This window comes from Perca flavescens, chromosome 1, assembly GCF_004354835.1.
Source record: "Perca flavescens isolate YP-PL-M2 chromosome 1, PFLA_1.0, whole genome shotgun sequence".
NCBI lineage: Eukaryota > Metazoa > Chordata > Actinopteri > Perciformes > Percidae > Perca > Perca flavescens.
The window spans coordinates 25431593-25444504 of record NC_041331.1 but is presented as its reverse complement, the minus strand read 5'-3'; the positions used below and the strand labels follow the sequence as shown (position 1 = coordinate 25444504).

The following is a 12912-nucleotide window of genomic DNA, read 5'->3' as shown; positions in this document are numbered from 1 at the left end:
AGGATGAAGTGGGATGAGCTCAGAAACATGGGGGTTCATTTAGACTTTCTTATAAGACATTCCTACAGTGGATTTAGGCCAAATGAGTGTTTAATAGTATGTAACTCATTTTTGAAAACCGTACCAGTGGGCCATTGCAGTCTGTATGAAAAGTACTATGAATATATGTTTCTATTTTTTAATAAAGTGTGATAGTAGTGTACTGTACATGTGCTGTGGTCCTACTTTTTTTTTTTTACATTTAGATTTACGCAGGATGAATAAGAAGAGCTAGAGCCACACATTCTGTATGAAATCCACTCCAGCAAAAAAGGAAATGAACACATATTTGTTCAGTCAGGAACACTCTCGTCATAGATTTAACCATTTATTGCAACAAATGGAAACACAGTTTTACTTGGCGATGAAGGCTCTGTTCTAATGATGCTCCCTGGATCAGCCAAGCAGCATGTTAAGCTGATCAGGGAGCACGCTGCAGAGACCCCCCAACCCCCCCCCCCCTGTACACAAGAGTGGGCCCATTCAAAGACATTAAAACAATTTTAGACTTAAGTTATGATGTCACTCTAAATCAGGAAGGTGGAGGCTGGGCTGGTGGAGGCAAGCTTTGCCAGCATCAGCGGTGTCGGAGTAGCAGGAAGCAGTGAGAAATAGGGAGACATTTAAATGGACCGCCTGATGTGAAAAATGGCTGTGATTGGTTGTGACTGGTGGGAACGATAATTCAATTAGTGGGCACTGGGCATATGACTTCCGTGTCTAACGCAATGCTTAATTTAACAAGGGAAATTAAATTAATATTTTGAACACGTATTTCATCTTTATATATTTAAATTAAATATGAATGTATATTTTTAGGAACTTTGGTAAAGTTCATTTCACTGGGTGTGCATTTCAAAATGGGATATTTTTTACAATTTGTTTTGACATGCAGAGAAAAAAACATTCAAATAAATAACAACAAATAGATTAACTGAAACCAAAGTGCAGGCATGAAATTGAAGTAGCCATTATGAAAAGAACAAACCTGTATTGCCTAATAAACGTCCTTCACTTTGACTGATATTAATAAATCCCCAAAGTGTTGCATGCTGCTCTAAATCTGGAGGACTGTTGTGCTGTAAATCTCAGACCACCGTACATCTGCACAGAATTATCCTCGTGCAGATGTGAGCGCTCATCACGTCTTGAGAGGTCTGGTCCCAGTTCAGTTTTCTGACAGAGGTGACACTCGGAGGAAAACTGCTGACTGCTGTTCTGCCTGTGGTGAGCTCAGTGATGCAACCTAAATCATGACATGTCATTTTTCAGTATTCTCTGCAGGGAGAAACGTGTGAGTGTGTTGGGCTGGTGGTGGTGATGTATGTTTTCTGTAGGAGTGGGACCACCATGTCTGAAGGCTGACTTCCTGTCATGGCTGCTGGGCCAGCTGACAGAGAGTCCTTGGCTCACATCCTTGAATCCAGACCAAAGAGCCTGCTGCTCCTCCTGCTCCGAACAGTAAGATCCTCCGCCTCTCTACTAATTTCAGGATGCACGCTGCACTACACATGCTTCTTGTCTTCTCTCCACTAAGCTGTTTCAGATTTTTGGAATAAATAACTACATGGGTTTGAAATAAGCTTTTCTTTAAAGACATTCCCATTCTACCTATAATTTGTACACAATTACAACCAAAACAACAAAACAGCTCAGCTTTAGAAAAGGGTTAGAACCTGCATCTCAGGCTTTCTTATGTTTCCTATAATACTTTGTTTACTGTGCTGTTGCATTTAGTATAACTAGTGCAGTGCCTGTTCAAAACATGCCCGTTTGGAATATGGGCCTGTATTGGTGCCTGCAGCTTTCTCCAGAACCACTGTACTCCGAAATAACTTACAGAAGGCCCCCAATGCACTTAATATGCAACTGTAGGCCCATACTACTGACTTACTGTAGAAAAATGTATATTTACATGACAGAGAACGTTGCATTCAGATTCTACTCACAAAATACCACCATTGAAATATGATGCGTTAAACTATCCAACATTATATTACAGTTAAAAATCTCCACCTTGAAGTACAGTGTGCTGATAATGCCTCTCTTTTTACTTTAACTAAACATTTGAAAGCAGAACTTGCACTGTTTGGTCACAGGCGGTTTTATATGGCATCAGTAAAGCTCCTCGTGAATGTGTGTTTTTGTTTAATTTGTTTTCTATAAAACTCAACCTGTAACACATGTTGTAGGTTTAATCAGGCGCGGTTCGGCTGGGGCTCATTCAGAGATTCAACCCTTTTTTTCGTGTAGCAGTCACATATCGTGGTAGTTTTAGGCAATGTGGCCCGGGCGGTAGAAGCAAGGTTACCCGGCTGAGCAGCGCGCAGAATGGCCGGAAAAATGTGCGCAACAAAACAACGTGCTGGAGATCAGTTTTTGGCAAGACACCTGTAGCCGGTGAACCGCAATCAATGAGCCTTGTAGGGATTCAGCAACTCCTCACCCCCGCTGCTGTACTGCGCATGTGTGGGGACACAAGCACAGAGATATCCCGATTTATAGATAGATATCTGTGTAGAGGAGTTTTGTCGTTGCAGGAAGCTTTGGTAAGGAGTCATACAGCTTCTTTTCATCTCTAGTGTGAACTAATTAGTAGTTTGGGTGCAGTTTTAGAACCAATAGCAGTAGGCCTACCTGAGAGTTTTGGTTCACCTGCCAAATGTCATTGAAAGATACACAAAAAGAAGCATCTCTTTCAATATGGATGTCTTGCTCCTGGAGAGGTGGATGAGCCTTCTAGATGTCTGTGCCCAGGGGCCCATTGTCTCATAATATGTCCATGATACAATTACAGTGTCTTTTGGACAAGAATAATAACAGCACATTGGTAATTTTGGAGTTCAGGATGCAAACAACTTTTGGTTAAGTGCTGTTGCTGAACCCAGTTCTGATATTTTTCAGTGTATAAAAAAGAAGGGGAAAGTTAAAAGGAGTGGGGTGAGAGGAGTCTTAAAGAATCTTGTGTTCCTTTTTTCCAGGCTCTTGATTTTTGCAGTTTGCACCACTTTGTCCAGTCTTGTGCTGAGGCGTTGCACACATACACAGTTAATCGGAAGTGAGGATTCTCTCAATACCAATATGTTAAAATTGCATGATACCTTCCTGTGATATGGAAAACTTGTTCAGCTGTCCTAAAAAGAAAAAAAAGTCTTCGCTTAAAAGAAGAAAAAAGAAGAGGAATTTAACGATTACATCCAATGATTAGTAGTTTTCCACCTGTTGAATTTTCTGACCATCGATTAACTTATGGAGGTCCATAACTACTTTTGTTGTTTTGGAAACATTCAGCTCCAAGTTGTTGGCTGCACACCAGTCCACCAGGGATGAAACCGAATTTCTGTAAGCTGCCTCATTGTTAGAAATCAAACCTATAAATGTGGTGTCATCATTCAATCTTAAACAATTTCAACAGACTGAGAGTGGGGAATTACATTGTGTTGGCTTTTGCCTGTTACACTGGTGCAGAGCTGGTTAAATTCACATCAACTTTTTTCACCATTTGTCCTGTCATAAACGCATAAACGTAAAAGATGAAATCGAAAGAGCTAAACGTGTGCCTCTATGACATCTCTGGTGCATGTAAGTTAGGTTGATTTGCTGCTGGAAAGCCTCCAGGGGGTAAGACTGAGCTATGTACTGCATGCCCAGAGGTCCCAGCTGTGGCACCTCAGCGGAGAACAGAGCTGTCATTGTGTGCTGCTGTAACCAAGCACAGTGGCACAGAGCTCAGATTAAGGACTGCGGTGCTGCGCGGGTCTCTGCCGATTGCCGACACACATATAAACAGTGGGTCGCTACAAAGGCACAGGGGCAGCTGGGCCTCCAGTTTAATGTAGTTTATGTTGCGGCATAAAGTGGCGAGGTCTATTCAAAGAACTTCGTGTTTATCAAATTTCTTCAAAATCTCAGTGTACATCAGAATAAGCATTACAAATTGTGTTTTTCTGTCACTGACTGAGTGCTGGAAAGTAATGAATGTGCTGCATTTAAGTACAGTTTTGAGGTACTTGTACTTGAGTATGTTCATTTTATGCTACTGAATACTTCTACTTCACTACATTTATTTAATAACTATAGTTACCAGTTACTTTGATGATGTTTTTTAAAGATTATTCAATCAAAACATATGATCAACTTACTGGATAAAATAATGGATCATTACTATATCTGTCCCAACTGTTAGTATGAATTCACTCAGTGTATAGCATGAACTGTAATCGTTTTATTGTGACAGTAAAAACTAGATACTGTCAGAAGCAAATGTGGTATTTGTTATTATTATTAATCAATTTGTTTTGAATTGTTTATTTCAATTAACAGTTTCGGCCGCTCTCCCTAGGGGTGTCCAGGGTATGCCTCCCAGAGATTTTTTTGGGAAAAATAAACCATTAAATGGCACTTTCTGGAGCCTACCTAGATGCGCATGCGCGAGTGGTGCGCGATGGTCGACTGACAACGAGATTAAGCAGCTGAACAAGAATACGGCCGTGTTCCAATTGTTCTCATCTCAGCTCCGCCGAGACAAAATATATGACATTTAAAAAATCTTGTCAGAAATATAATGTTTTCATAAGCATCACTTTCATCAGTAGGCAACGGACTGCAAGCAGGCACATCCTGACACAAACAAGCAGGATTATGTGCCGGGGTTTAGCCCCGGAGAGCCCCGGCCCAATTTAACCACTGAGTTTAGGCTACTATCCACTAGATGACGCTCTCGGTTTTTAAAGACATGCAGCTGCAAATTGCATTTATGCAGAGCGCAACTAATTAAACTGACATCGACTTTGAGGGGAGCACATATGTGGACAATTCTCCCAGGGCATTAAATAGCCTAGTTCATAAATTAGTTTGTTCAAGAAATTAATATCCATTTATGTAACTTGTTATTTTAATCTTCCAATATTTCAGTAGGGTGTGTTTGGCTTATTTGTATAGTATTTCTCCAAAAGATATATATCTAATGGGTCCACCCCATTTTTTACATTGCAAAAATAGTTACTCATACGTACTTTGATTGTATGAGCTCAGTCAGTTTTTTATTTGAGATAGTTATTTCTTTATTTTATGTTGGGCCCTCTTCTTCCAAACACAAGAAAACATAACATACTTTCATTACTTTCTCCGTGAGTGTCAGGTCTCAGTTACTTTGATTTCGAAACGTCTTAAGACCCCGCTAAACCGAGCCGAGCCAAGGCTTCATGCTTTTATTTAGGATCCGTGATGTAAATCTGTTCCTGGACCAGCCGGCCTGGTTTTTGAGTCGGTGGGCGGGTTTGTGCGCTTGTTTCAGGAGGCGGGGCGGCCCGCACGGTCGGGACGTCCTTCTGAAACTGTCCTGCTCTCTCACTCAGAAAACAACACAGAACTAGCTAGTTAAATAAGTTTGGAAGAAGTGTCGGGGGCACTTTGCTCAACCCGTTTATTTATTTTTTAAACAAACTTTTATAACCTGCGACAACTGAGCGAGAGAGAAAACCGACGCTGGTGAGTAACTAACGTTAGCTGACAGTGTTCATTGTAACGTTACATGTCTGCTGGGAGAGCGTTACCGTTAAACTCAACAAGAGGAACAAACTGAACAACTGCAAAAAGGACAATTAACTTGACTTAATTAAGGGACTCGTGGAAAAAAGAAATAAGTTTTACAGTACATCTCAGGTTGGTGGTGTGATTCATGCCACCTGTTGCACTGAGCAGCAGCGATGTAAAATGTCCAGATACTGCGTCAACTCAAACTGCCGCTGTTTCTTCACTTCAGTCAACTAACGTTAGCTGTTTACACAGATTGAACTCTAAATTTCTGTTCGTGTTTGTCATTTAGCTACACATTAGTGCATTTTAATTGTGTTCGCGCTCGTGGACGCTCACGTTGCATTTACCTGACGCTCCAGATTAGTGAACCCCCATTCATGTTACGTAACTTTATATTTTCCCACAGTGTAAATCCTTGCTGTCTTGAGTGACTTAGTAAACCTTTTACATTCACTCTTTCAAGGTCGGGCCTCAGCTGCTGCTCTAACTGTTGTGTTTTCTTCATAGTCATGTGAGTCACTGCAGCTACAGACCCACAATGTCTGGACTCTGTGTGATACAGAAAAGTTATCAGTTCACATGAGGAGATACAGTCTGCTTTGTTAAATCTGTGCAGAGTGTCCCCTCTCAGATCAAAGCCAGGGCCTTGACATCCAACCTGTGCCCCGTGCTGACCTCTCTGCTCTGCAGCACAGGGTTCAGTGAAGGCACCACTGCCTCTATGAGGGACAGCTCAGTCAGGGTTTCCACTAGCCTGGGTAAACCCTGACAAACTTCTGGCAAATTTGAGATTTGCTCTGCAAGTCAGTCTGACCATTCAAACCCATTTCCAATGTTCACAAAATTGAGGCACCAATCACAACTGCTGAGGCGGGCTTTACACCAATCACAACCGCTGAGGCGGGCTTTACGTGACGACGATAGCGCAGCGACAGCGAGCAGCTTTTTGTTTACATTTAACATGACGGCTACCAAAGCCGTGCTTCATGTGCTCAGCGAACTGCAGGTCAGTGTGACATATGCCGATTTCATGCCGGTCAACTCTACAATTAAATGACACCATAAGTTATACGAGTTAAAATTCTCAAAGACGCACGCGCACCGCACAGTCTCTCTTTCCTTTCTCTAAACCTTTCCGCCGTGTGTGGCGCGTACCTAGCCTCGTGAGACCGTCCTGATCTCGCAAGCTCCAGTTTTCCACTCGCAGATCAGTCTGGCATCTTGAGGCGTTAGCCAAACGACCGGGCCAATCAGCGTTGGTTTTGAGGTGGGTTAGGTGGTGATAGACCGATGGTTTATCCAATCAGCTAACCAGTATTAACAGCCAGCGGTAACCCTAATTCTGTTAGCCGCTCGCTAATGCTTTTTTTCTCTTGGATCCTTCTTTTGGAATATGGTCCGGGAACCTGAAATGGTGACTTTTATTCCTAAATTCTCGTTACACAAATGGCAAATCTCCTTTACCGACATGTTGCTTGCATGCTGAGCTTACGAGCTATGCTTTGCCTGCAGCAGCAGGGGCGGGCCTGTGGTTGTATTTTCATATGCTTCGTGGATCTGATTGGTTGATTTGGCCCGTCTATCACCAACATAGGTGATAAACAGATGGTTCATCCAATCAGCTAAACAGTATTCCGCCCCTTCCCAAAAGTTCTCCAACGGAAAGTTCCCAGATGGATATGCCGAGCAAATGCGAAGCAATCCATCTGGCGGAGTCAGGTTAGTGCGTACCTGCTCGCGATATTACGAATCCCACTATGGCAACGCCAAGACCCGCCCTTCAATAGCGTTCACACACTACTATTGGCCAGGCGTCCATGCTTACATGCTCGCGGTGTGAAGCGCGTCTCCGCGCTATATTCTCCCACATGTCGGGAACGTCGTGAATTAACCTGCAACATGTCAGCTGTTTGGGAATTCTTCAGCGCGTGTGCAGAAGATAACAAGTTTGCAATATGCAACACCTGCAAGGAGAAAGTAGGGCGTTGAGGGACGACACCAAAATCACATTTTTTTTTAGTGGATGTGAAAAGTGTAACCCGGATCGTTGCTCTGATTGGTTGAAGGACTATCCAGTGCGCCCAGAGGCATTTGAGTGGCGTCCGTTGGTGACGCCCCTCTGGAAATGAATTGTCAATGAACCTTTCCCAGACCCACTCTCAGTTACAGCTGAGAAGGGTCTGGTGTGTGTCAACCAGGCTAGGTTTCCACCTTTTGCAGTGACAAATACAATGGGAGGAAGACCGTTGCACACTTGTTGGAGCATGCATGTGACACTTAGGATGAAAGAGTCCATTGTGTGTCTTCTTTAGCTTTAATCTTCGACAGCACTCTTCCTCCTGGACAGGACACTTTACATTGGCCTTCATCTTCCCCGAATTAGTCAGCTTTCCACTCTTCAAACTAATTGAAGGATCAACAAATCAACCTACTCATTGACTTGTCAAAATCAAGCTGAGGTGAATTATTCTCATGTGGTGCTAGGAGTGGCCAACGTATAAAATAAATGGTTTATTGCTGTGTTTTATGGGAGAGGCTGGCCACTTCACCTTAAACGAACACAGCCTCTGCTAACATTATATTAAATGAGATTAATACACTAATGAAATAAAATGTTACCCTTTAGGGAAAAAACAGAATGGGTGCTATTTCATGCAGCAAATGCCATATGTGTCAGGAACTGAGTGGCTTGAGGAACTGAGGAACTGTGAAATCTTCTATCAGGATGCATGTAACTTTATATTGCAATATTGATATATATCCTAACATATACATTTATGGGAAAATCAATGTAGACTGATGTCTGTGTTGACTAATCCAGCAAATTGAATACCTGATGAATCTTTATCATATGGATAAAAAAAAAGAAAAATAATAATAATTTGTTTTGCAACTTCCCCACAATGACATAATACAACCAGTATGGCAAAGTCTGTGTCTGTTGTAATGTAAACATTTTACAGTACATATCGTTATGTCTCCAAACCCTACTGCATGATGCTATTTTTTTCAGTTGTTCGTAGTCCGTAGGTCTGTCTTTACCCATTTCATGCTAATGTGATATATCCTGCTTGTCGCTTTGTTGCCAGTCTTATCAGTGTCCTTCTTCCAGGCCCATCTCGGCCTGTCTTTGTATTGTAACATCAGGTAGAATGGGGCACTATCAGCAAGGCTAACAGGAGCCTGTTAAAAGCTAATTGTCCAGCGAAACATGTTGGCTGCTGATGGCTTTGTCCTGGCTGACTTCCCAGGCATAAATGTGTCTGAAGAACATTCAGCAGCTTACTTGAATATTTGTACACAGTGTGATATTTATGGCCAACTGTGTTCTCATGATCATGCTGCAAATCTGTCAACCCTAGACAACCCTGCAATTATTATTATAAATGTGACAAACGTGAGCTGAATAAGATTTTGTTGCTCTCTTGTCATGACATATGCCATGAGCGTGGGCTACAAATTACAATGTCATTTACAGCAACTACACACACACACACACACACACACACACACACACACACACACACACACACCTGCACATTCACTCTATGAACACCCTTAAAAGCTTTGTAGAGATGACAACACTCTCCCATTTCTCTCAGGTCTGACTAACTCATGTTAGTTTTATCTTTCTATCTTTCTCTTAACCTGTTCAACCTATATTCTTTGTCACGCACAAACCGTCCTTCTGTTATACCATACCTGTTAGTCACACACTTGTAAGGCTTTTCTAAACAGTACCTGGTAATTTTTTGCAAAGAATGTGGCTGATGTTGACTCATATTTTTTTAGAGATATTATGGGTTCTGAGACGTTAGAACATAGTGAGCTTATTGTCTCATTCTTCATTTGGTCAGAGCACATTAGCTAAGAAGTTTGACAGAAAAGATCTCTTTGGAGATGAAACAGAACATTAACACTCGGGCAAAACAAGAAAAGCAAATGAAAGCAGACGACATAATTAAATGCAGTTACTCGGCGAGGCTTTAATGTTTCATTAGTGGCTGAGTGGGGAACTGGGAAACATTTGTGGATATTACTGAATTATGTAGTGTCTCATCTCTGTCTAATGAACTGTCTGAATCTTTGCTTGCAGAGGTGGGCCACCTGATCCAGGGAGAGGAATTTATTTTCCTTCTGCGTTCCTGATGGAGTCATACAGAGTGACTGGCATTCCTAACAGCGGACCACAGCGGGGCAACACTCAGCCGTCCCGCCCCTCCAGGCCCCACAGTAATGGAGCTGGTACATACGGTCTCAGCATCCGTGTCCAGGGTATAGATGGACACCCCTACGTAGTTCTCAACAACCAGGACAGGGGTCCTCAATCCTTTATCGACCCTAACAGTAATGGGTACATCGACACAGAGGGCTCTTTCATTGAGAACTACCAGGAGTATGATTTCAAGGGAGAAAAGGTGGCTGGATCCAACAGCCCCTTCATGGAGTACAGGTCTCAGAAGACACATTACACTGGCCCTGAAAATGGCATAGCAGATTCACAAGGAAAGAAACCGTCCTCCCTTCTAAACTTTCAGAAGCACCCTGAGTTACTGCAGCCGTATGATCCGGAGAACAACTCCCTGAACCTTGACACTTTCCACAACCTGCCTTCAATGCCTCTGGCTGGGACTGGGAACCAACACCAGAGTTCCTCTTCCAAATCTGCTGCACCTGCACCATCCAACGCCAAGTCATCAAGCCTGGACCGGAATAAAGCTCCTGCGCAGCAAGAAAAAGGGCAACTTCCATCACATAGCCGGAGTGAGACAGCCATTCCAAAGCCAAAGTCACAGCCCCAGTCTTTGCCTCCAGCCCAGCTCGCTCAGCCTCAGATCAGGCCACAATCACAAGTGGCTCAGCCGCAGTCCAACCATCGTCTTGCCAACGTGAATCCGCCTCTGTCCAGGTTAGGCTCTAAAACTCAGCAGCAACCAGTGCCTTCAGACCAGCCTCAGCCCTCCACCTTGTCGAGTCCTACAAGTGAGCAGAGCAAGACATCGTGCCGATCCCCCACTTCTATGAGCAGCGCCAACTCCAGCCTCGAGCGCAGCCGCCGTGAGCCTGATGTCCTTCCTCTTCGCAGGACCGACTCCAGTGGTCCAGTTCTTCAGTCCTCATCCCGTTCCCGCCACTCCTCCTCATCTTCCACCTCTAAGGCTCTGGTGGACGAACAGATGGATGCCCTGTACGCGGACACCATCAACCGTCACGAGAATCGCCGCTACATCCCTTTCCTCCCAGGTTCAGGCAGAGACATTGACACAGGTTCCATTCCTGGTGTTGATGAGCTCATTGAGAAGTTTGATGGCAAAGATGGCAGCCACCAGCGCAGGGGCAGGGCGGGGCGCAGGAACAGGATCAATCCCGAGGACAGGAAGCGCTCCCGCAGTGTGGATAGCGCCTTCGGCCTGCCAGATGGCTCTAGCTACGTGGACGGGTTTAGCAGCCAGAGAGGCACATCAAAGGAGCAGGTTCTGCGTCCCTCACAGCTACGGCTGCAGAAAACAGCCAGCGGTCAGGACTCCTGGCTCACGGCTGTAGATGGTAAGGCTACAACTTGTGTCAAGAGTGCGCCCGGCTCCCCACAGAGCACCATCTCTAAAGGTGTCGGCGCCATACAGGGTTACAAAAAGCCACAGACTCGCACCTCTGCGCTACCATTCAAGAGTAAGGAGAGCAAGGACAGTGCCTCCTCAGCTGGAAATGTTTCGACAACATCGCTGTCAACATCGCTATCCAAGCCTACTTCCACCGGAGACAAAAAGCCCAGTACAGAGGCAGATGTTCAGGTAAAAAGAGATCTTTGCTGTAATATTACGATTGGCTCTTACATTTGGAATCTGAAATGACTTATTTTACCTCAAATATACTGTAAGTATATTTTCCAGCAGGTGACCATCTGTTCAGTCTTATCGAAATAAGAATATATATATTTTTTTGCTTTCTTAAGATCTTTCTTATTTCATTATGATCTCCCTCTCATTTTCAGGCAACACCTGATCTTCTGAAAGGTCAACGGGAGCTTTCACAACAAACCCACGAAGAGACCGCAAAACTAATTCTGTTCAATTACCTCAAGGATGGGTGAGTTATCTTGACTTCTCTGTTCTTATCAATGTACTTTTTAGCTTTATTTGCTCATATTGATAAAAAAATAAAAGACCAAATATTGTTGTTAAATGTTCTAGCCTTTAATCCTTGGCTGTCAGTTGAATCATGAATTGAGCATATTGTTCACTCTAAAGCCCAAATCCAACATATTGCAACATAAGGCAATGCCTCATAAAGGAATAGACTGTTTTGTGTTTTTTTTTTATCAGAGTTGGACTGTTTGTGATAAAAGTTAAGGAATGTGTTCTTACCCTCCCAACCAGGCTGCGAAAGATCCAGCTGTCTGGAATTTTATTTATTTATTTATTTATTTATTTTTTGCAGAATTCCACTTTCTCTATCTGCTTTCTCATTAGTGCAGTGCGAAAACGTTCTGTTTGCTTCTGTAATCAGACACGTACTGCCTGTCAAGGAAAAGCATGCTGGGTTTAAAGGTTAAATGCAGTTCAGATTTTAAAGAATATGATGGTTTATGCATTGTTTGCAGTTATTTACTTACAGTATGGTAGAAGACTGTCAGGAATTGTTTCTGGAGAATGTTGAAAGTGAAAGACAAATGCCAGTTACACTGTACTCTGCAGTTGTTATATTAGTTGTGTGATTTTACAGTTAGAAATGATTTGCAAGTTTCTACAAATCTTGCATCTGCTGCAGACTTGTGATAATGTGGAAAGAGAGCAGGAAACTGGTTGGGTGTGTCGGGCCACAGGTCAGGAGTCACAGGACAAAGGAAAGGAAACACAGATGGAAGGGCTGGGGCTGAAACTGAGCTACATTCCCAAGGCCTCTGAAGACAAACATTCACCAAAAGGGGGTTATAAAGGTTTAATGAAAATCATCTGTAGAAGAGGTTTGGTTGGCGGGGGGGTTGGCCATCTGTGTCAGCCATGTAATTTATTGAAATAATATATCCCTGTTGTCACGTGAAAGTGGTGTAACTCCATTTTTGTGGATTCTGATGTTTTCACTTTAACTGAAGGAGTAATAGTGGATTGAGAAAATCCTCCCGTCTTTGGGCTTTTAAACGTCTGGCGATAAACTCAGAAATGCTCAGTCAAGACAAAGCTGCTTTTCTTAGCTCCGGAGAAGTTGATGTTTAGGTTTAGGAAGGATTTTACTGACCAAAACTGTAAATGGCTGCCACTTTATTTTTTTTAAATATAGGACATACATAGATATACAGTACATAACCTCTGCATGCTTGCTGCAACATTTTTAGCT

General features: G+C 43.1%; 1 protein-coding gene across 2 annotated transcripts in view; it reads left to right on the top strand.

Annotated features, from left to right (window-relative positions):
* The first annotated feature begins 5329 nt into the window (after window positions 1-5329).
* cgnl1 (cingulin-like 1) overlaps window positions 5330-12912 on the top strand; it is a 34412-nt gene continuing 26829 nt past the window's right edge. Inside the window, exons 1-3 of one of the 2 annotated variants that reach the window (XM_028601044.1) lie at window positions 5330-5529; window positions 9674-11369; window positions 11570-11664. In XM_028601044.1, the coding sequence (XP_028456845.1) occupies window positions 9726-11369; window positions 11570-11664 (1739 nt within the window). In that variant the 5' untranslated portion in view covers window positions 5330-5529; window positions 9674-9725. Of the gene's footprint in view, window positions 5530-6531; window positions 6584-9673; window positions 11370-11569; window positions 11665-12912 lie in introns of those variants that run through there. The other variant, XM_028600955.1, reaches the window with a different exon arrangement.